Source organism: Python bivittatus, unplaced genomic scaffold, assembly GCF_059951505.1.
Source record: "Python bivittatus isolate LINGU-HERP-01145 unplaced genomic scaffold, Pbiv_v1 ctg000320_np1212, whole genome shotgun sequence".
Classification (NCBI taxonomy): domain Eukaryota; kingdom Metazoa; phylum Chordata; class Lepidosauria; order Squamata; family Pythonidae; genus Python; species Python bivittatus.
Genome location: NW_028277052.1, coordinates 8,779,842 through 8,803,761, shown reverse-complemented (window position 1 = coordinate 8,803,761; position 23,920 = coordinate 8,779,842). Strand labels below are relative to the sequence as shown.

The 23,920-nt window shown below is 41.9% G+C and overlaps 1 protein-coding gene across 2 annotated transcripts in view; it reads right to left on the bottom strand.

Moving 5' to 3' along the window:
• ETS1 (ETS proto-oncogene 1, transcription factor) overlaps nt 1-23,920 on the bottom strand; it is a 106,201-nt gene that overhangs the window by 52,661 nt on the left and 29,620 nt on the right. The window contains exon 1 of one of the 2 annotated variants that reach the window (XM_007424017.4): nt 10,448-10,955. The exons of the other annotated variant lie outside the window; for it this stretch is intronic. Coding sequence (XP_007424079.1) covers nt 10,448-10,529 — 82 coding nt within the window. The 5' untranslated portion in view covers nt 10,530-10,955. Of the gene's footprint in view, nt 1-10,447; nt 10,956-23,920 lie in introns of those variants that run through there. 2 annotated transcript variants of the gene reach the window in all.

The window sequence follows — 23,920 nt, the reverse complement described above, 5'->3', positions numbered from 1 at the left end:
TTTTCCTCTGCAAGGATCCAATGAGGAAGAAGACACCTTTTATGTAGTGGGTTATAGGATCATAGCCTTTCCCAAACTAAGAAAGATTGGAGGTTGACAATAAATGGGATTCATTTGGAAGAGGGAAAGAAAAAGATTATTAGAGAGAGAGAGTCCCTTTCTTTGAGACTGGGCAACGGGTAAGCAGGGCCGTCATGGCCCCATCATCAGACACATTAAAAGCCAACAGCTGAAGTGACCTTCACAAACCAGTTTAAACCTTCCCAATTTACTCAGGCTATTGACAGATGATGATTCTCCTACTGATAACAGTGGCTGCTGTTTTCTGACAATGGCTAGTGTTCTCCATCTATGGTGTGGTCAATCTTGCTGGAAAGGGTAAAGGCGATACAAGACTGGAGAATGCTATATTTTCATTCCTAAAAACCCTGTCCTGTTTTTTTTAAAAAAATAACAGGAATTTCCGTGAGATGTCTACTGTTCTAATTAAATAAACAGAAAGAATTGTTTAATAAATTGTTTATTTATTTATTTGTTTATGTCTAACAGGCATAGTCAGAGGCAGAAAATACTCTGATGGTTCCTTGTGATGCTGCAACCCCACCCACTACTATTATTATATACTACATATTGCATACCCCACCCTCCACAGACAGCTGCATGGTCTTTTGTTTTCCAAGACAGAAATGAATTAAGAGTCAATAAAAAATACCTCCAAACATATACAAAGTACTTCTTTCACCCTGAGCAACCAGTATACAAGAATAAAGAATGAGATTTCCTTCCACAACAAATCTCCTATGTGACCCAGACACTCCTTTTCAGATCAGGGATGAGCAATCCACGTGCAGTCCTTGGGACACCCTCCCACCCTAATTGCTGAAAATTGGCAATTCTCCTGCCATTTTCAGGTAAGAAAGATATGGAAAGGGGAATAAAAGCTGTATCATAGGCTTAATGACGTTGAAAAACAAAGAACCCCTTCTCCTAAAATAAACCTTCCTCTCCAGGCTAGCAGACCAAAAAAATCCCATCCTCTCTGTGTTTCTAATTGTTATCCAGAAGATGCAGAGCTTGATTACCCTACAAGATGGCAAAATCAGCAACGATTCCAGGAAAGTATGTGCAAATATAAAAGTGGAGTAACACAAACATAAGGGCAGGAAAAGTCATCATGAGACCTTTGGTGGCCATTGCAGAAATAAGATTTTCTGCTGTTTTTCCCACCCCACCCCACCCCACCCCAGATTTTATCTAGTTAACTAGCCAAGTAAAGCAGAAGAAGAATGGCTAAGCTGATGTTATTTACAGCCTTGGCAAGATTAGACTTCAGATTTGGTTCTCTCCTCTGTAAGAGAATCAAAAAAGACAGAATGCAAATGCTTCTGAACATATCTTTCTTCTTAATACCTCTTTCTGGGACTGAGGTCCCAAACACAGAGTACATTGACTTAATGAGAATGCTAGTAAGATTAGATCCTCTCCACTCACATATTAACTTTCTGTTGTATTGCATGTTGAAGTCACAGTGGCAATGAGTTACACCACACTAAACCATGGTTTAACATAATTGCAGTTCATTGAACAAGCTACACGTGGATGTGTTCACACATCCAAATAATGCAACCTGTACATGCAGTCTTCATGAAAAGCAAAGTTTGAGGAATGTAAACATTCCAGATAGGTCACAAGAGTGGGCTCATATATCACGTCAAGCCAAATTAATTGTGGTTTCTTGACTAAGCCACCAATGGCTAGATTCACATATTAAGCTACACGCCTTGGTTTACAAATCACCCTGGGATCAGATGGTGCACAAAGCCCAAACCAGACAAACTACATTTATTGTGCTGTCAATTTTATTTATTTAAAATTTAAATTTATTTAAATTTAAAATGTATTTATTTATTTGTTTGTTTATTTTCCTTTTAAAAAGGAAGTTGTCTTCTAATCAAGCTCCTGCTAACTTCATTGGAAGATCCTTTCCATTTTCATGGCAACTGCAGGAAAATGATTTGCCATTGCTTCCTTGGAGGAGTTATGTTACTTTCCAGTCTATCCTAAAGTAGAGGTCTTCCATCCTATTATTAACCAAGCTAGACTCTGCTTAGCTTTTAAACCTAAAAAGGCATTGCCACTTTGTCGTCCTTCTTCTTTCTCCCCCTGTTCCAGAGTGAAATTAATGGGTGAGTTTGCTTTGGGAAAAATAGTTGACCAATCCATTTTTTTAAAATTTCAAATTATCCCCATTAGATAGGCATATACCCACTTTCTTGTCTGATTGCTAGTGAGAAAAATGGTTTGTGCACAGGCTGAATATAGCAAAACCAAATGGATCAAAAATTGTATGAGATCCTCTAGGCCAGTGTTTCTCAACCTTGACAATTTTAAGATGTGTGGACTTCAACTCTCAGAATTCCCCAGCCAGCATGGCTGGCTGGGGAATTCTGGGAGTTGAAGTCCACACATCTTAAAGTTGTCAAGGTTGAGAAACACTGCTCTAGGCTATAACTTGAGCTGCGTAACTCCAAACACAGAAGGTGACTCTAAGGCTGGTTGTAACTTTAAATGACCAAGCTTCTCTTTTTTAACCTTCTACAGATAAGGGAAAGACTTCTAGTGGAGGTCTTCCAAGAATGGGAAATGAAAACACTGATCAGATCAAAAGTCTGATTTCTCCAAGACCCAAACTAGCTGTGGCATGCAGGGATGTGTATTTTTCCATTGTGTTTGTTTTTAAATTGGAATCCAATCTGGAAGTATGATTAGGGGAGAGTAGGATAAGATCTGGAGATCTCTCTGGCTACTTTCTACTAAAAAAAAAGAGCTGTTTCTCCACCGATAGAGGAAACTATGGCTACCAGCACTTTAAAAAAATACACTTTCAGGGGAAAAGTCAAGCTGGGTTTCAAATTAGACCTGAAAAATAGAAGAAGAAATAAAACTTGTTTCGTATCCACAGTATCTACCTTCCCTAAACATGCTTAGTCATGGTTAAGTCAATCATGGATCACTGAATTAATTTGTCTAGGTTCACACAACTAGCTTTACAGGCTGCTTTCACACAGCATACTAAGCTAAAAACATGGCTACCCAGTTTTTCTGCAAATACAGACAGGGATTTAAGCCACCTTATGGTTTAATTGATGCGTTGTGTGAACCTGGTGTAGCAAGGGGTATGAATACTAGCTCATACACAATGTGGTTTGTCTGGTTTGGTTTACTTCAATATATGAATCTACCCATTGTGGGTTAGTATTATGTGAAGGAGGCAATTTGAGCTAAACCATCCTTTAAGAATTGTTTCATTCAGCTGTAAAACTATTAGCTTGGTTTTAGCCCAGCAAGAAGGATATAAACAGCCATTATGGCTTGTAAATTATGGTTTATGGCTTAGCCATAGGAGCTTATGGCTGGTTAAACAAACCATGTTCAAATTAATCCACAATTTAGCAAAACATGTGAACTCAGCTTCCAGATCCAGCCAGCCCAGTACAATTCCCAAGAGCCTCGTAGGAACTTTGCAGTGGTGTTTCCATTCCCTGTCCTCTAGGTCAGATGGGAATGATAGCAACTGAATATGGAACATTTTGCACAGAAGATATACCCTGTGACACTGAGTTCTCTTCTTAAAGGGAAATCAGCCCACCTAAATAAGAAAAACAGCTCACGCTTCACTTCTCTGCTCAGATTAGTAACTTTCCTTCATGTCACATGGAAACATATCTTGATACTATTCTACTGATTGATACAGAGATCAAATCTAATTGCTACAGGACTCCTGCACCTTGAGAAACCTGTCAGCCATCAGTCTTCTATCCATGAATTCAGAACTGTTATTTTGCAAATGGTAGCTTTTGTTCAATAATCCTGCCACCTCTCCTATGAAACAGCCTACTCCCAGGAAAACCTGCTCAGCTACATCATCCGTTGCCTCTTCTCAACTATAAGCCTTGTCAACAATTTCAAGAACGTTTAAATAGTCTTAATTAACCGCTAATGTTTTCATACATTGTCGAATATTAGGGAGGGAATGAGTCATTTGTAAAGCTGAAAAATTTGCCTTCTGTTCTAGGATCAAGTGCAAAAAAGTCAGTGACCAAATGTTTTTGCTTCAGTCTTAGTCTGTTGGGAAAGAGTCAGCTAAGGATAGGTGGACAGTTTGGACACTGAGTTAGTATTATGATCAGTTTCATAAAATGATTACTTACATGGCATGTTCAATATTGAAACACCCATTTCTCAGAAGGCAAACTCGTAACAACAAGTAACATCTTCATCTACTAAAGAACAAAGGTTTTGCCTTAGAAACATCCCTTTGGAATATCTAGTATTATTGCTTAAGGCTACGTCAAGATCAAGCTGCAGTGTTATAGCTTGATGTTTTGTGTAAGCCTAACCACTGTGATCTCTAAGCCATGGTATATGCCTTCACATGCAGTACAGATCCAGACCGTTGTGATGTATTCAACAAACCATGGTTAAATAAATTATTGCATAGCAAAATGTATGACACTTTTATGGCCATTGGCTCATCTATATTATTTTTTTACCATTATAGGTCAAAAAGAAAGTATTTTTTCTCATGGCTCAGAGTGAACTGTCCAGGAATGAACTTGAGCTCTTCTGCTTGCAAAATTTACACCCTGCCACCGTGTTATGGCCTTGCCCCAGCTTTGCCTGCTCAACAGCAATTGTGACATTCATTAAAACATTCTTTCTGAAGTTAGTGAACTGGGGGAGGGATAAAGCTAGCTAATTAACAACCCTTCCTTCCTTAGCTCCCACCAGGATTTCAGCCACCAAAACAGAAGTCACTGAAACTGAAGTCAATAGGAAATCATGTCTTGCTTTCTATCGTTTATGAAGCCAATATTTGAACTTTGGGTCAACTTTAAAATGCCTGAAGTCTTCCAAGGGGCAGGAAGAATCAGATTTAGGTTTTAATGGGTTTGTTAACATGCTGGAAAGAAACCGATTTTAGGAGGAGAAATGGGCTCCTCAAATAATCAAAACACATGGCAACATCAAAGGGAAATCATTCTTTTCCCATTTGCACATGGTTTCTGACTCCCAGAACCCAAGTTTTTTTAAGTAATTGCTTTCCAATTCTTCCATCATCAAACTAAGATATTTCAGCAGTCAGTTGCTGCCATGAGAAGTTAAAGTTTAAACAGATAACCTTGCTGGGTCTGATACAGAAAAATCAAATTCCCACAGGTTTTTCATGACACTGCATTCTGCATCTAGCTCATAAGACTCTACCAGCAAGACGACACCATCCCACCTACTCCCTTATGGCCAAGAATTTAAACTTCTGTGCCGGGAGCCCTGCTATAGAGGGCAGGGAGGCAGAAAATAGATTGAGATCTAGTTTGAGTTCACTAGGTCACTGGCAAAAGATGGAGAAAGGACTCCTGATTCCCTTTTGCTTAGCAGTCACAATGAAAGAGCTCTTCTTCCCTTAAATTAGACTGCTGAGGTCAGGGGTTGGCAATTCAGTTGCTATGGACCCAACAATACATGCAACACCTCTACAGTCTCCCCAGTTTTTACATTAGAGTTTAGGTTTCTCTCATGAGTTTCCTAACACATGAGGATCTCAAGGGTGAGTTTCTGGTTAATTTAAGGAAGAAATGGAGAAGGGCTGCACCATTATATAAGATTAGTCACAGGGGTACCCAGACTCTTCCCTGGACAAGGGGGAAATGGGTAGATTTATGTGTGAAAGGTGTGTAGCAGTGTTAAGAATTATGGCTCCCAGGTATGTGCTCCCAGATGGACAGATATATTGGAACATTCCAAGATCAAGTTTAGAAAGCGCTTTGCATACAGACAGCTTGGCTGCAGAACAATCTCTCTCTAGATATACTCCAAATGTATTTTTATTTATTAAGTTTGTACCTTCCGCACCTTAAGCTGCTAACGAAGACTCACACTGATGATGTTACCTAGTTGGGTCATGAAACATCTGCAAGCAAGCACGCTCAGAGCAGCAAGGACCCCAAGGCAACATATATCACATCATACCAAACAACAATAAAATACAGTTCATATTTTATAAAGTTGCCCGTGAAAACTGGATCAAACTAAGCATTGAATTGCAAAGCCTATGCAAAGAAATAATAAAAAAGCAAACATACATATTTTCCCCACCCATTTTAGACACCTATAAGTTACACAACACATAGGCACAATGGGGAACCTAGTACCCCAAATGTAACTTGTTAACTATCTATCTATCTATCTATCTATCTATCTATCTATCTATCTATCTATCTATCTATCATATTTATATAGCCGCCCATCTCACACAAAGTGACTCTGGGCAGTGTACAACAATTAAAAAGAATAAATACATAAAAACAATTACAAATAAAAAACTGTAAAAACACACAAAATAGGAGGGGATAAAATTAATAAGGGAGCCATCACAAAATCTCCCCAGTCCCCCGGGAACCCCAGGCCTGATCACATAGCCAGGTCTTGAGGGACTTGCAGAGTGTTGAGAGGGATGGAGCTAATCTCACTTCTGGGAGGAGAAGACTCCGCAAGGCGGGCGCCATGGCAGAGAAAGCCCACCTCCTGGGAAGGCCTGCCATATGCAATTCTCTGGGAGTTGGGACCCACAGCATGCCTTCTCTGCCAGACCTGATGGGACGGGCAGATGTAATCGGGGAGAGCCGGTCTCTCAGGTAACCCAGCCCCATGCCATGAAGGCCTTTAAAGATCAAAATCAGCACCTTGAATTGGAGCCAGAAGCAAACGGGGACCCAGTGCAGCTCGCGGAGCAGAGGTTAACATATACCACCCTAGGGGCACACATAACTGCCTGTGCCACTGTATTTTGCACCAGCTAACGCTTCCGGACAGCCTTCAAGGGCAGCCCCATGTAGAGTGCATTACAGAAATCCAAACGAGAGGTGACCAGGGCATGAGTGGCAGTGATTATTTATTGTGATTTGGCAGGTGTTTGTCGATACATTCCCATTTTTGCATTTATAGATACGCTGCACAAGAGAGAGGGAGCTTTGAGCCCTGCCCAGGCTCACATTCTGAGTTTTGAATTAGTGGATCACAACCTGGACAGGTTTGCTATATTTGGATAGGCCTATTTAAAAGGAAATCTACAGGATTCCTCGACATCAGAGCCACAATCAAGAAGTCTCTGCAATGCTATCCCAACAGATGATATAAATATAATTACACATGTGTTTAGTCACTCCTTTCTTTCACTTTAAAAATTATATTTCAGTGTCAATATTTAGATGGCCTCTAGGAGAGGTCTTAGGACCAGAAATTAGGTACATCTGATTTAAGTCTACCATCTTGGCTCTCAGAGTATCCAACCAGATATCTCTAAGAACCCAACAGCTAGGTCTACTAGGTGGAATCCCATGCTTCCATAGCAGTTTGTCTTCAGTTGTAGATGACTTCTGAATAGAGAGGCTCCATCTTCTGATCAGGACAGGCCTACTAGGAATTGAGAGAGAGGTTCTACCTGAGTGGGCTACTCCTTGTTTACCAGCAGCTGCCAACAGCCTGATGTAATTTCAAGTGTTTCGTCATTTTCGGGTGAAGAAGCCAATATGGTTTTGAAAACTTAAAGAATCTTTTCTTTCTTTTGTTCTTTCCTTTTTTTTAATTTTCCTCCTCTTCACCTTTTCCAGGCCGTTAATGTACCACAGATGACTAACACAGGTATGTGTTGGCAAGCAAGCTAGTAAGGATCCTTACAAATAATAACATCTGGGGACTTATTTACAAGGCTGAGTTTAACAGTTACTAAATAGTTATTAAACATTTATATACTGTTTCAGTGTTCTCAGACACTGCTTGTGTTCACCTGGTTAGATTATGGCAAGATCTGCACCGAGATCTTCCTAAGTCATTTGTCTGTTCCAGAGCTCACTTTGCATAAGGTTTTGTTTCTGTTTGTAATACACCATAATCTATTAATCTATTATTCAACGTATTAAGAAACATAAGGGGAGTGTCTACTTTGGAAAAGAATATCAAATTCTCCATTTATTTATTGAATGGCATTCTATAGATTCCTGAGAAGCTTAAAAATATCTTCCAGTACAACGTAACAATTGCATTCATTTATTTGGTGGTGGCCCTCCTTTGTTTTTAAAAAGCATCTATTTCTACAATGCCTTATAAGCAATATACTGGTACAAATTTAAGCTATCACCTGTTTCTCACACACACACACACACACACACACACACACACACACACACGCAACTTGCTACTGCATTAAATGGTCCAAGGTGACACTGAGGTTGTTTTCTTAGGCAAGGGAAAAGATTAATTAAGTAATATTGCTCAAAAGACAGCAATTTTCAAACCAGGATTAAAATGCACAAGTTACCCTGTACAAAAAAGAAGCCTCAGCAAAGAAAACATTCTAGCTGTGAATGGTGATCATCTGAAGGCTGAGTTTCTAATCCCTTTCTCACCATGCAAATGTAGCTGTGCTTGGCCTCTGCATGGTCAAGGAAGCTCCAGGCACTGCTCTCTTTCTAGGAATCCAGTAGCAGAATTCCTAACCTTGGGAGCTTGCTAGCAAGTCATATAAGGTTAAAAGAATGCAGAACTTCCCATTAATGCACCCAGATTGGGTTTAGCATTAACGCAAGTATTTAAAGTTATTGATGGTAACAGTAGCATAGCAACATGTTCCTGAAATCATCTTGCAAGATAGCATCAAGGGCTGGATTCTCCCCTCCCCTCCCTTTCATCATAGTTTTCCCAGCCTTTGGGCTGGGGGTGGGAGTTGCAAACAATCTAGTAACAGTACTCTGGCATAATGATGAAAAAAAATGCTGATACTTACTTGACAACAGAAAAAGAAAGACTTACTGAAGCCTCATGGGGTGTGAAGTATTTATATCTTAAAGGGAAAAACTACCCAAATGAGACCTAATTATTAACAAAACCTATTTTCTTCCAAAGGCAAACAAAACACTGTATTTCTAGCTTGGGCAAGGCGCGCTCGGACAGGGGAGTAAATTTATGAATGCTCTTTTTATAGGCGAGTATAAATGTTACATGAAAAGGTCAAGAAAGTAATCAGAATTTTTATCTTCTCTAAATCTCCCTTAAATCTCTGGAAGGATCCACATTCTCCAGATACTTTATGGATTACATCATCTTGCTTTTTCTGGCACAAAACTCAAAAACAAGAGCTTGTCCTGTTTTGAAGGACCAAAAGAAATTGCTGACTTAAGGTCACCTAAGCTGCAACCCCACTGGATATATATAAGGGTGTCAATTCTGCTGAATTCAAATGAGATTTACTTTTGAGTAGACTCAGGTATGCTCCACTATCAGTGCAGTTCATGCTTTGTGAGAACCTGAACCCTGATCTACCCAGTCTGGACATGCCCACCTTAACTCAACAAACAATGGAGTTCAATGGAAGCACTGGCATTATTATTATTAGAGTTAGATCGAAACTCCTATCAGTTATTAAAATGCTTTCTCTTCTTGCATCCTTCTCCTCTTCCTTCCCCTGTTTTTCCCCTTTAAAAGGACTCCTGGCATCTCCAGTTTATTGTACAGTCAGAGGAAGTCAAATACGCAACTTTCAGCAACAGCTATTGCATTAAAAATCATCCTCCCTTTAAGCCCACACAAACAGCCAGAGCCAGCTCTATTAAGTTTCTTCAACCACATGCCTGAATTGTATTACACCTCCGCGCAGACCGAAACACGGGGCTGGGAGGGAGGGGTGGGGAGAGAGAGACAGGGAGAGATCAATCGATCGATCAATCAATCATGACGGCTGCGGGGGGGGGGCAGAGGAAGGTTTCGAGACTAGGGTACAATTGTCAATAGGATGCGCCGATGTTATCCTACACACTCAGGACCCCTGGATGCAGGAGAAACACCCAGACCCGCACCCCACCCATCACGACCCGCTGCCTCCTCTTTGACCCAGCAGCAAGGAGCCAAGGTGGGGTGAGAAGCCCAAGAACAGCCCCTAAGCCTTGTCAGAGACGCGGCGGTGCCTGCGGGACATTCAATCTCTCCATCGTTCTTCTCCCCCCCCCCCCCCCATGAATTTACAAGTACAGTAATACAGTTCAAAGCTGGGGACCCAAATGGACCCTCCCGGGTCAAAAGGCAAACGATCCAGGGGTGAAGTAATCATCCTCCGGGGGGAGGGGGATATCGGGGTTCGCGAACCCGTAGAAAGTCAGGAAAGAGGAGAGAAGGGAAGATGCGAGGGGCTTCTCCACTAAATGTTGGGAAAACGAAAGAAAAAGAGAGGCAAAACCAGCCCGGAACGACATCGACCGAAGCTTGAAGGGTCGGGGCCGGAGCTAGGATGAAACCGACCCACGAGGAGCCCGGCGGTGGCGGCAGCGGCGGCGGCGGCGCCCGGGCGCGCTTCCCCCCTCGGCGCCCGGGAGACCGATGCGAGCGACTCACTCACCGGGGGACGGGAAGAGGTCCACCTCCACCTTCTCGGCTTTGATGATCGTCAAGGTGGGCTTCGGGTCGCCCGCCGCCTTCATGGTGAACGGCCGCAGGAGGTGCCCGGAGGGGATCTGAAAGCCGGGAAGGGGAAGGGGCAGAGGGACCGCGATGGGGGACGCCCGGCTCCCCCGTGGACGGCGAGGCGCTTCCTGGCGGGCGGCGACCGTCCTTGGCGCAAAGTTGGCAGGAGACCGAGGCCGGCGGGCTGGCGGCTTGCGCTGCCGCCTGCGCTCCCTGCTCGCTCGCTCGCTCGCTCTTCAGCGCGGCCCTGATGGGCTCCGGCCGCAGCTCTCGCTCCCTTCCGCGTTCCCTTTCGTCTTTCTAGGGCGTTTCTCCTACCAAGCCGCTGCGAGCGCCCCCCCCCCTCCTCGCCCAGTAGCGGCTGCAAGCAAAAGGGGAGGGAGGCGGCCTCCGCTCGGGGACAGCGGCCGGGGTGGGGAGGGCCTTCCTCCGCCCCAACTGCTTGCTGCGCCCAGCCCCGCCGCGGCCGCCGGTTCCCGCTCTCCCCCCCCCGCGACCCCCGGCCAGAAAAGAGGGCGCAGCGGTGACCCTCCACGTGGCGCCGTTTCTTCCCCGGGTTTCTTCTCGCTCCGGGGAGGGGAGGAGACAGACCGGGGGGAATTCACTGGCGCCGTAGACAAAAGACCGCACCTTTGGGAAACCCCGTCCTAATTGATCCGGGGTAAGGGCCACCCCGGTTCCAGATGTTAATGTTACGTCTGTAACTTCCAAGAGGGGCAGTTTGTCATCTGAGCGGATGAAGGAGGCTAGGGTCTAAGGATGAGCCTCTTAACGTGACTTCTGCCCGTTCTAGGGTCTCTCAAAAGGGAGGGAAAATTCTCAATAAATTGCAGGATATCTACCCCCCCCCCCCGGTGATTGATTTCACCTACGTTTTCTGTAGGTTTTGTTTTTAATAGTTGGAGGGGAGAGGAGGAGGTATAATTTTCCTAAATTACCCTGTGTAAGTGGTGGAGCCCAGCTGGCCAGTTCAGCTTGTCAAGGTTGTGAAACTGAGTTTAGCTACACTTCTCAGGTAAACAAGTTCACCCCCTTGTTAGTAAAACCTCGCCCCCAGGTTCAACTGTCATTTGGGCACACAAGAGGGTGCGACTAGTTTTGTGACAACTTTCCACCCAGGCCCTGGAGCAGCTGAGCAGCTACCCAGACCACAAAGTTCAGGGAGAGACTTCAGCAATTCACTGTTTATTAAAAACCCGTCGCTATGTAGGGAAGGCCTCGATCAGGATCCCGGCAAAAGAAGATGCAAAGTTTCACATTCCCTGGAGCTTTCATTGGGCAGAATATTGCCGCCGCCGCCACCCTGCTAAAAAATATCCCCACAAGGAATAGAGAAGCAACAAGATCTAAAACTTAGGTCCGAACTTTCAGCTCCAAGATTTAAATTCTTCTGCCTCTATTGTGTCTTCTCTTTGATCATGAGTTGTGCAAAACTTGGAAATTCACCCATCCTTTCATGCTATTTTGGGATTAAAATGTTTTCCCAAGTTATGGATTTGGGATTCTTCCTCCTCCCACCCCCCACCCCCCACCCCCCTTAGCCAACATACCTGTGATTGCTTTTTATTATTTAAGGTACTTTTCAAGCAACTTTTTCCCCATCCCATCATGGAATTCAAGGCAGCGTTGACCAAGTTCATTGACTCAGATGTTGATCAGACCCAGACCTTACTTTAGTGTGGAAGATGCATCTTATTCTTTTAGACACTGCCTTGCCATGGTCTAGCTTATCTCCTGGGACTGTTTTCTGAATAAAATAGGATTAATGGGTGCCTGTTACTTGGAGTTGCTGGGTTTTTAAATGTCGCCTTGGTGTACCATTTCTGGGGTGCACAAATCAAGAGAACCACTGCATGGTGACAAAGAGAGTTTTCAATGTCTTTTTGCTACCATTCAATGGTCATTTGGATTTTTGCAGTCCAGGTATAATGTGCCTAATTGTCTTGGAAAGATGCAGTGAGAAACAAAAAACATATTTTATTACTACTTATGGAAAACAAAGGGTAGCTAAAAAGAATAGTTGCTCTATGAAATTTTGAAACTGCCTTTGCATTTCTATTATTGTTGGTCACACAGTTAGCCAGATGTTTAGACTAGATTTGCCATTTTTATCCACCTATTGAGTCCTTCCCAAGGACCTGGGATAGGCAGATGTTGTTTGATGGTGTTAAAGGTATTGTTGCAGGATGGAAGCTGTTCCAAGTAAAGCTGCCTTTTGCAGTTGACTGATGGTGATTTTGTCAGTGCTGATGGTGTTCAAGTGGCACTCCAGATGTTTTGGGATTGCACCCAAGGCACCTATGACTACTGGTACTATTGTTGCTTTCTTTTGCCACTGTCGTTCTACTTCTATTTGCAGGTCTTCATATTTTGTGGTTTTCTCCAGTTCTTTCTCTTCTATTCTGCTGTCTCCAGGTATTGCCATGTCCTCTATCCAGACTTTTTTGTCTTTCTTATCAACAGTTGTTAAGTCTGGGGTGTTGTGTGGCAGGTGCTTGTCTGTTTGAATTCTAAAGTCCCAGAGCACTTTGGCTTCTTTGTTTTCTGTTACTTTGTCTGTTTTGCGGTCCCACCAGTTCTGGCTTGCAGGCAAATGGCATTTCTTGCAGATATTCCAGTGCACCATTATTGCTACTTTGTCATGCTGTTGTTTGTAGTCGGTCTGTGCAATCTTCTTGCAGCACCTAACTAGGTGGTCCACTGTCTCTTCAGCTTCTTTGCAGATCATCATCATCATCATCATCATCATCATCATCATCATCATCATCTCATATAGAATTTTGTGTGGTCAGAAGGATGATTCCCCTTTTTAACTAACTTCAGTAAAGAGTAAACGTTCATCCTAAGATTTAGTGCTTAAAGTTCTTCACTTACAGTTATCTCAGTGCATTTCATTATATTCTTACAGGTGGAATGTGAGTCTAAAAACCACTGTTTCACTGTGTGTCAGAGGGAAATGGGAGTGGTACCCCAACATATCTGGAAGATGCTGGATTGTAGATAGTTTGAATGGGACTGGAAAAACGTGGATACAACTGTCAATCTGATTGTAAAGCTACAGCTTCAAATCTTGGCCAGTGAGTGTAAATAGGCCCCAGTTTTACCCCTACCAAGCATAACTCTAATTGGATTTACAAGCTTGCCATGTTGTACAGACCTAAAATTGTTCCCTGTTGAAAACTGAGCCTATACTTGAGATTACAGTGTTACAGTTTATGATGGTCCACAGTGATGACCATTTGGATTCACACAACAGAGTAAGCTTGTAACCTCAATTAGAAACAGTATGTTTACTTATAAGCAGATAATACTATAAGCAGTATGGAGAAAGGAAAATGCTATCGCGCATGTACTTGCTACCAGATGTACACAGCCGAGTTGGTCAAGAAAACACAACTTAGTCCTTGGATAGTTTCTTTCAATCTAATCTATCTAATAAGGTTGCCCTGGGAAAAAAATGGGGTGGACCATCTGCTATGCTTTCTTTCTGAGAGCTAGTTTCCCATGATAACAGTGTTCAAAAACTGGAACTGGCAATCTCTTCTAAAGTGAGTGAATGTTATCTTTACTTGGTGTATGGCATGTTGGGGTATGAGGCATTAAGGCAGGGAAGGGTGAACTGAGAGGAGATCTCAGTTTGCATTTATTCAGTGTCTTAATTTGTGAGGCACAAGACAGTAGTTCTCCACTGGTGGGATTCAGAAGTAGCTCAGATGGAAAGGAGGCTTAAGTTCTTAAAACTTTAAGTCCGCAAAACTTATCTCGTCTATATATATATATATGAGAATGCAGCACCTGTAAGCATAGACGTGCCTTTCTTGTGAAGGCAGCTTTTTCATTTCTATCATGGTAGGACCCAGGTTTTTTGACAAAGTGATTGATGGGACATAAGAGGCAAAAGCTGAGAACTGCCTATGTAAGAAGTAGGTAATCAGAACTTCTTGTTTGTATTTTTACCTTGATAATCATATTTTCCCTCTCCTCAGAATTAATAACTCTTTCAGCAGAGTTGTGTACCGTTTAGATCAGAAAAACAATGAAAAGGAAAAGGTGTGGGAGGGGGCCCCGTCCTTCAGCTTTCCTGCTCTGATCAAAGTCATGACTGTCTCCATGTAGAAGGTGGAAGAAAGGAAGGTATTGAATGTTTTTTGGCACTTAAACTGGGCTTCATTTCTTTCTTTGTCCCTAGATAAGATCTATCACTGACCAGTGAATTCAAACCTACATCTACAATCTCTAGTTTAGATGGATGTTAGGAATATGGTCTGATTTCCCAAAATACTTTTCTCCTTCTGTGTTCTTGTTCTGGGTTATTTAGGCTTCAGGTTGCATCCCAAATCAATGATTTTTTTAAAAATCCCAAAGTTGAACTCCTAGATCATTCATGATTGCTCCTCTCACCTACCTACCCATACCATTTTCTTCTGGAGTACAAAGTTTTCTGCTGATAATCAAGAACCCTTCCTACACAAGTACTACCTAGTTCACCACCACCACCAAGTTACAACAGTGGTGAGATATGTGTCATAGCAACACGTTATACACATAGCTCTTAAACCAAAAAGCCTTGGTTTATACATAAATATTTTATTGTTACTTAGATAACTAAAAAGTAAAAAAAAAGTACCAGACCACAAACGGCAGTTCACAGAAAGGAGGGTATGACTCACAGAGATCCATTTACTGTCACCTCTTACAGAAAATAAGCAGCATGAATGTCATTAGCAACCTGCTAGCTGTCATTCTCTTGTCAACAAAATCTCACTATTGCAATTGCACTCCAAAGTTTTGGGTTTTTTAAAGGAATACAGTGGCCTACTACAAATTCCTGGGTATCCTTTTTGGACTGCAACAGCATAAGAAAGTATAATCCCAGAGTGATAATTCTGAGCAGAACTTTGGGTGATAATTGGAAGTCAGGTCAATATAGGACTTTTCAGTGGGGTCATTTCAGGCATTCAGCTGTAGGACACAGCAGTTAGTGCCACATAGAGATATTGAATCAATGGTTATCGACCCTAGATGACAAATTTACTCTGTTCCTGAGTTTATGTGCCATGTTCACCCACCATCATGGGGTGAAAATCTATAACTAGATATACCTTAATGTGCACAATAGTGCAGAACCTCATAAACTTGTCTTAGGTACATGCTGTTAAACAGGACTCTTGGGTAGTTTTAGGAGGCGGAACAATCCTCCTGTATTTTTCCCCTACCAATTAACATTCTGTGTGATAAAAGAGGATTTATCTTTTAAACTTTGCTGAAAGAAGGAAATAATTTTGATGAAATTCTTACCAGTTCCTGCATTGTTATGATGTGCAAAGGGAATGTGTGAATATCTTTTATTGCGCCATCATTTCTCTGGTCATCTTCAACCCCAGGTTTCCCACCTTTCCGTTAAATCCCAAGGAAACTCCTGCCATGGAATTTTTCCAGGCAGGAAAGGGGGAGCAGCCGGGGAGGTTTCAGAGTGATGGAAAACGTATAACAAAAAGCAGCAGCAACAGCAGCCACCATGTCCTCTGCCATCTCCAACAGCAGCACTGTCTGCAGAGGTTTTTTGGGGGGGGAATGATGAAAATAGCATGGCTTGGGACTGGGTTACCTGAGGGACCATCTTTTCCCAGTTGTTTCTGCCTATCCAATCCAGTCCGGCAGGATGGGCATGCTCCGGGTCCCATCATCCAAGGAATGTTGGCTGGCGGGGACCAGGAGATGTGCCTTTTCCGCTGTGGCGCATGCCCTCTGGAACATCCTCCCGCCTGAGATTAGGATGGCCCTGACCCTTTTGGCTTTTCAGAAGGCCTTGAAGACCTGGCTCTGTGCCTGGGGCCCTGAGTGTACAGAGGGCCCCATTTCATGGTTGTGCTGATACCGACAGTTTTTAAAGATCTCTTGGCTGTATTTATATTTATATTTAATGTTTTTAGTGTTGGCTGTTTTTATTGTTGTTAGCCACCCAGAGTCACTGGTCTGAGATGGGTGGCTCTATAAATTGAATGACTAAATAAATAAATAAATGCCACCATCGCAATGCAAACCCTGCCTTTTTTAGGCATGCTTCACGTTATTGCGCCCGCATCCAAAGGAGGCAGAGTTTGCTGCCCAGTCAACACTACTGTTGCCAGTCTGACCAAAGCAGCAAGATCCTGTGGAGGCCTATATCCAACAAGTAAGTTCACAAGTTCACAATTACCCCACAAAAAGTAATTTAAAAGAACTTATTCTATCATGAGTTATAGTAGAAAAACAGAACCTCTTTCACAGGCAAAGGAAACCTGAGAATTGCAAGGCAGATTTTTGGACATCCTTCATGGGATTGAATATTGGGTCCTAGGCAATGGGTCACACTTCACTACCTTTTTATGATTAACTATAAGCCTGGACTAACTTAGGGTAGCTAACCAGCCATAGGTTGCTACTGAATTTGTTCCAGCATTGCAAGGTTGACACCATTTGAACAATGGGGCTGTATTAAAATTGGATTTCTAAGGGGAATATAGTCAAAGAGAGAAATCAGTCGCAAGTCTGCTAGAGAGGCAACTGCTAAAATCCAGTCTCATTTTATTCTAAACTCCTGTTGAAAAATATCTGTTCTCTAGCCAAATAAATAAATAGAATAAACTTTGAACAGATCAGCGTGACACAAAAGAAAGATCATCATCATCATCATCATTATCATCATCATCATCATCAGGTGTTATGAAAAAATAAGATTGTTTGATCCTGGGCCTCTGATCAGGTTGATCTTTGACCTTACCTCTATGACCATGGAATTGGCATTACTTTCATTCTATCATACAATGCGTGATTTTTTCCAAGCTGGTACTACAGGGTGAAACGTACCCTTACTTTACTATGAGCTTGCTCAGCATGCAAATAGGTTTGAGAGGTGGATGGAGATTGGTCTAGGAGCTACTAATGTGGCAAAGATGTAGGTGGTTTCATATTGCAGAGATAAGCTGTGATATTCTACTCAGCCATTTCTGGAGGGAGGGGCCCATAAGGGGATATCCCCCAGTCCCCAACCCAAACTACTTCCCTTCAGCTTTCTGATGTCACCTCTTCTGCCATAAGAGAAAAGCACTTTGGGAAGAAAAAGTGGGCAGTCTGATTCAAATATGTATGGAACATTATTTTATGGGACCATCCCAAGATGAATCATTGTATACTGTGGTTTCAACTGGTGGGTTCATTTTTTTCTGTTATTGTTCTATTTTTATAACCCACACTTTTATAAGTCACTGGGATTGTAGAGCATACAGACAGGGTAAATTAGTAAAATAAGGGGTTGGGCACAAGATTGCTAACTTGTACACGTGTGTGTGTATGCATGTATGTATGTATGTATCTGTGTATATACTGTATATAATCAGCCTGAATCTGTGTATAGTATGTATGTAGATATAGAAAGAGAGCTATATATTAAAAAATCAGCCCTGAATCAATTCACTGCAGGAGGAAGCCCTCTTCATTCAAGGTTATAGACTCTAATCTATTGTGCTGGTCCAGTATGTGTTGGTACATATATATATATATTTTACTTCCCAGTGTAGGTGTAAGAGAGAGTGACTAGACCAAAGTCTCTCTGCCCAATTCTGTGCCTAAGTGAGGACTAGAACCTGGGTCTCTCTGCTCCTAGTCCAGCAACTATCTTAATGACTATACCCCACTGGCTGTCATTCATTCATTCGTTCGTTCATTCATTCATTCATTCATTCATTCATTCATTCATTCATATCTAGCCATCTACCCCTAGCTCCTGTAAACACAGCACAAGAAAGATGGTTTCTGTCTTTTGTAATAAATAAATAAGTATAAAAGAAGCAGCTGCTTTTGGGAAAGACCGATCATGTTGCAAGCTCAGAAGGACAGATGTGATTCAATTTTCAGAAGCCAATTATCTTTTCTTCCAAAGGCCTGAACGAGTATTTGCACAGAAAAGAGAGCGAGAGAGCCACAACGGGGAATGAGCTATATGACTGATGTGGACAGAGCAAGAGGAGGGCCGTGTAGCCACCTGCGGCCTTTATGCTGTAATGACAATGCTGTCCAACTGTCTCTCTGGTCCCAGGAGTGTGAAAACAGACCTGATCATTCCCGGGTTTTCTGCAGCGCTCAGTCACCCGTGCCGTCCAGGATGCACGTCTTCCTCCCCAGCAAACCACAAATGTCTGGAACAGAACAGACAGCCAACGCGTCCAGCCCCCTGCCTGTTCAACAGCTGAACAGACAGCCCCAGTCATTGTCCCCCCTCCCCCGAAAAAGTTTCCCACGGAAGAAACGGCCAGCGGGCCCAGGCAGCGAACCCAAAGGGAACGCATGAGGAAGGAGCAAAGATCAACACCAAGGAGGTGACATTTCCATATTTTTCTCAGCTGACAAAAATGGGAGAACTGGACAAAAAGCTCACTTGGCTTGGTTTGAGCAGAAGAGCATCCTTCCTTCTCCTGGCCGAGAGCCACTGCACCTGAGCTAAACCTTTGCCATCTTTTTCAAGCCATGCGCCTGAGGCTTGGACAACAACTTGGTATGCAGGCAGTGTGCAATGGGTATTCTTCTTCCCAGCGCTTTCTCCCCAACACACTTTGCAGGGCAGGGGTTAGTTTTGCTTCTAAAAGAAACCATTTGTTGCCTGAGTATTCATCAGATGGAGCAGTTACTTCATTTCGCCTGCCTGCCTGAGTAGAAAATTGAGACTATAAGTAGTTAGAAACTTGCCTAATTTGTGTGTGTGTGTGCGCGCGTGCGTATGATCCAACCACAAAAAACCCATAATACATAACAAATGCTTAATAAAATGGCAGTAATTACATTGCCATCTTCATATATGTTGTTCTTCAGAATTATGGTTTCAGAACAGTATTTCAGTTAGATGCCTATGTGGATTAAAAGTAGACTCCATGTATCTGTGCTTGCAAGTAAGTTTGAAGACATGGATGCTAATTTTCAGGGCCCAATGTGGCCCCCATGTTTACACGGAAGCCCAAATCCCTTTTTTAAAAACAAAATGGATGTTTTTAATAATGTGACCAAAGGAAGAAAATATTAAATATGTCACTGAAAAAAATAATGATCAATTAAATCCATTTTTAATTAAATGTAAAATTAAATTAAGCCCAATTTAGTTTTTGTCCTTATTCTATCCATTACTTTTTGGAACACATCCCAGAAAGTCTGTCAGAGTCCAAATGTCTCATCCTAAGACAAATTGCAGACTTCTGTTTTAATCAGTTAAATCCATACATTAACTATATATTTCGATGCTTAACTTTATTTGGACTAAGATAAACAGTTTTAATTTTTATTTCTTAAGATTTGAGTTATACACACAAGAAAAAGAAATCACATAACCAAATATTAATATTCTTCAATACTCCTCCTACGCATTAATAAATTCAGTTGGCATAAAGCAGTCATATTCCCCTGATAACTAAGATAACGTTTTCACAGGCTAATGTAGAAATTACCATATGTTTTGTGGATTCCATCAACAAAGACTAACAATGATCTGCTTAGCCCAAGAATGAGGACCTTGTTGCTCTCCAAGTCTAATTTGGCTACAGGTTTCATAATCTCTTACCAGTGGCCATATTGACTAAGTTGTCAGCTGTTGAAACATCTGGAAACCAGAAGGGTGCAAACACCCTTGATCCCATCTGAGCCTTCAATTTGATCTGGAAAAAAATCTGCCTGTGTATTAAATTGTCAAATGGATTTAGAAGTACCCGATTTGATTTGATTCACAGAATCAATTTGGGGAGTCACTTAGAAGATTCAGTTGAAAGAAATGATTAATATCTCTGAATTAAATCTTTGAACCAACCCTGGTGGAAAACTCAAGTTCTCCATTCCTACGTGTAAAATTCACACACATTATAAACACAAAATAGTCAAAAGCTCTCTAGATAATTGTTTCATTTAGTTGAGGGATGGGTTTTCACATGGTGTCTGAGTTCTTGCATTGTCTGAGGGGTAAAAATCCCAGACAGACTCTTTAAGTAAATCAGGGAATAATCCTCCCTAAAACATTGGACAGCTGCTGCCAGTCAGAGTAAACAGTTATGAATTAGATGGGTCAATCATCTAACTTGCCATAAGGCAGTTTCTTGTGTTCTGTAGGCTACCACATTATCTGATCTCCCTTGAATTTCTGGATGGCCACAGAATGGTGATAACCCTGCTTTGAATGACAAGAAATCAGCTGTACCCTATGTGGTTAGAGATGGCTATGACTTGGTTCTGGAAGGTTCTCTGAAATCATGCTCAGGAATTAAATAGGACGTTTCTCCAATCCCACTGAATCTGCAAGATCCTCCATCCCCATGCAGTGCTTTCTTTTTAGAAAAAAACATAATTTTGCAGCTGTGGAAACTGGCCTCAAAAGCACCTCTCCAAGCAGAAAAAACAAAGAAGAATTCAATATTGCAGGCAGCATAGAGATGAGGAACCTGGAGAGAATATGGGAAGAATAACTGCAAATTTTTGGAAGCTACAACCCCCACTCCCACCCCCTTCTTTGTGATGCTGTGAGAGAGTTCAGAGATGCCCAAATCTGGTTCCAAAGCTTGTGGGATCAGGGATAAGAATTTCTGAACTGCAACTGAACATCTCCATGAATTTCCAGATGACATGGAATGTCTCTGATTATCTGCTTTTCTTTAAAAAGAGATATGCCTTAGTCGTATAAGTCATGGCAAACATCAGAGCTGTTTTACAGTTAGAACCATCAAAATCTTATAGACAGCGCCTGCCTTAATACAGCACAAATCATCTTTTCATTTTGTCCACCAAAATTCAAGACAGGGAGCAATTCAGTTCAATTCAGTTCAAACTAGGGAGGGAAGATTAGTTGGTTCCATCCCAGTTATTAGGTAAATTCCTTGATTCATCCTTGCTGAACCTCAAGGTGATCTGAACTCTGCCCTTTCCAGAATCTGAACTCCAACAAATCCCAAATATGCACATTAAGGAAAAGTGAACAGAAAAAAATGCATAAATTCGGGGGAGGCAAACACAAAAACCTGATAGGAGGGGGAAATTGCTCTCCAAAAATATGTTAGCTAGGTAATATGTACACCAAATTCATATATTGGGGAAGTATGCAGCAAATGTATGTTTCTAGCTAACAGAGAAATGGGATGCCATAAATATGTGGTTTGGAAGATAAATTGACCCAAAGTGAACTGGACGGTGTCACAAATCTCAGTCAAAATTCTGTTTCCACAGAAAAGAAACCTGCCAAGGTTAAGAGGAGCTATCAAGAATGATCTCAGAAACTAAAGGAGAACAACCACTAAGCCACATCTGGCCAGTGCTAAATATCAGTGATATTCAGCGAACAAGAATAAAAGAAAAATAAGGGTTCCAGGGATGGACCTGCACTCCGTAGCTATCACCCAAGAACCAGGAGACAGATTCCTTTTTGCACAGAACCCCCAAAGATTCTTTCCCAGACCAGAACAATAGTATTGCCATGCTGTCCACGATTCAACACAGACTTTTTGTATGCCTAGCAAGTGTTCCACCACTGCACTGTGAACCCCTTCATTCTGCATTTATTGAGTTCTAGGTCCACCAGTGATTATATGTAAAGTCAGATGTGACTTTCTAGATTCTGGAGCTATAAGCATGAGTCAGAAAGAGAAGATGTGGTGGCTGTCATGAACTAGGCTTCGGAGCCCTCGTTCTATATGTGCCTTTGCTGCATTTGGTCTTGGAAAATTTGCCATTTCCAATGGCCTCAATTTGGCAAATCTGCTCTCCTAGGGAACTAACAGCTGAGCAGTCTGCCTCTACACGTGTTTGGGTTTCTTGGGGTGGTTTTCTTGGACTGTGATCTTGGCCACCCAACAATGCAGCTCTTGTTCTACTTTTTTTTATATATGCTAGAGAGCAAGCCTGAATAGATCCATCTAAAATTATAAACAGGGGGCAGCCCCGAGGCTCAGAAAGATCACACACCCCATGCAGAGGCTGAACAAAAGCCCTGCTATTTCTGAACAATTAGCCAGCTAAAAGAACATCTATCTCCTTCGATTAGAACCACCACGTGCCTCCAAGTCAAGGCATTGTAAAACTAATTAAATAACACGCTTCTCTCCCCAGGCTGATCGCCTGATTAACTCTCTCTCCATTCCCACCCCCAGGAAAACGTCTAAATCCAGATGGAATCACACCAATGGTTCCTCTATTTTCATTGCCAGTTATTTTCATATTGCAACATATAACTTCTGGAATCTCCTGAATGTTGATCCAAAGCTTTATGTTTTCATTTTTATTTACGATGCTTTCAATTTCCCCTTCAGAGCTCACCCCGTTTCTAAAAGTAAAGAGCAAGCCTCTGAAATTTCAGTTATATATTATTTCTCATTTCTCCCTGAATACAAATTTGATTCAACCTCATTCCTCCTCCATTTGCAATACACACACACACACACACACACAACTAATAATTTCATGTTTGTTTTTTTCTAAGAGGTGCATTTTCTAATAGATATATGAACTTTTCCCCAATGTGCATTTTTAGCAAACAATTTGCCTTTGATATATGCATCTTTGTGATTCACAAGTCAAGCATATTCCTTGAGTTGTGAACTACATCACAATATTCTGATATTCTGAAAAAAAAAACAGATTTTGGTACAGAAATATGAAATTTTCAGGAATGGGGCAAATTCATATATAAATTCAGATTGAACCAATTTCTCCTCCATTCCTTATCCACAACCATTGATAAACCCATTCATCCATCCATCCATCCATCCATCCTTTCAAAGAATCCTGCTGGGCAAAAATAGTAAGGAATAATAAATAGTGAAGAAATAGTAAATAGGGGGCAGTATCTCCCCTAATTCTGAAATTCTGTATAGAATGACAGAATTGTAAAACTGGAAGGGACCACAAGGAACTTCTGCAGTACGCAGGAAACCAGTTAAACCATCTGTGAGATGTTTGACATTATAAGCTGAAAACAAATGTCATGCAGTTCAGGTTTGACATGGTTCAGTATGTTGTGGGAAACCCAGCAGTTATCTTAGCACGTTGCATGAACCAGGCCATCACATTCAGCTTTAATAATTATTTTGTTATTTTAGTATTATTTGTAGACTGCCCATTGCTCATACAACTCAGTTTATGGTATAGCAGAATTAAACACCACAGTAAAAACCATCAGCAGTCTAAGCTTGCTAATTAAGATAGACCAGTGCTAACAGCATCTGCTCTGCAGAATAAGAACATTTTAAGGTCTTCCTAAAAGCAGCTGGGGGGAGTTCTTATCCTGGGAGGCAAGGTGTTCTAAAGGGCAGTCACAGAGAAGACATTTCTTCAAGGTCTCACCCTAACCTCACCCCACCAGTCTTGGGTGGGAAACATAAGCAACATAACTTAGTTGCTTGGGTGT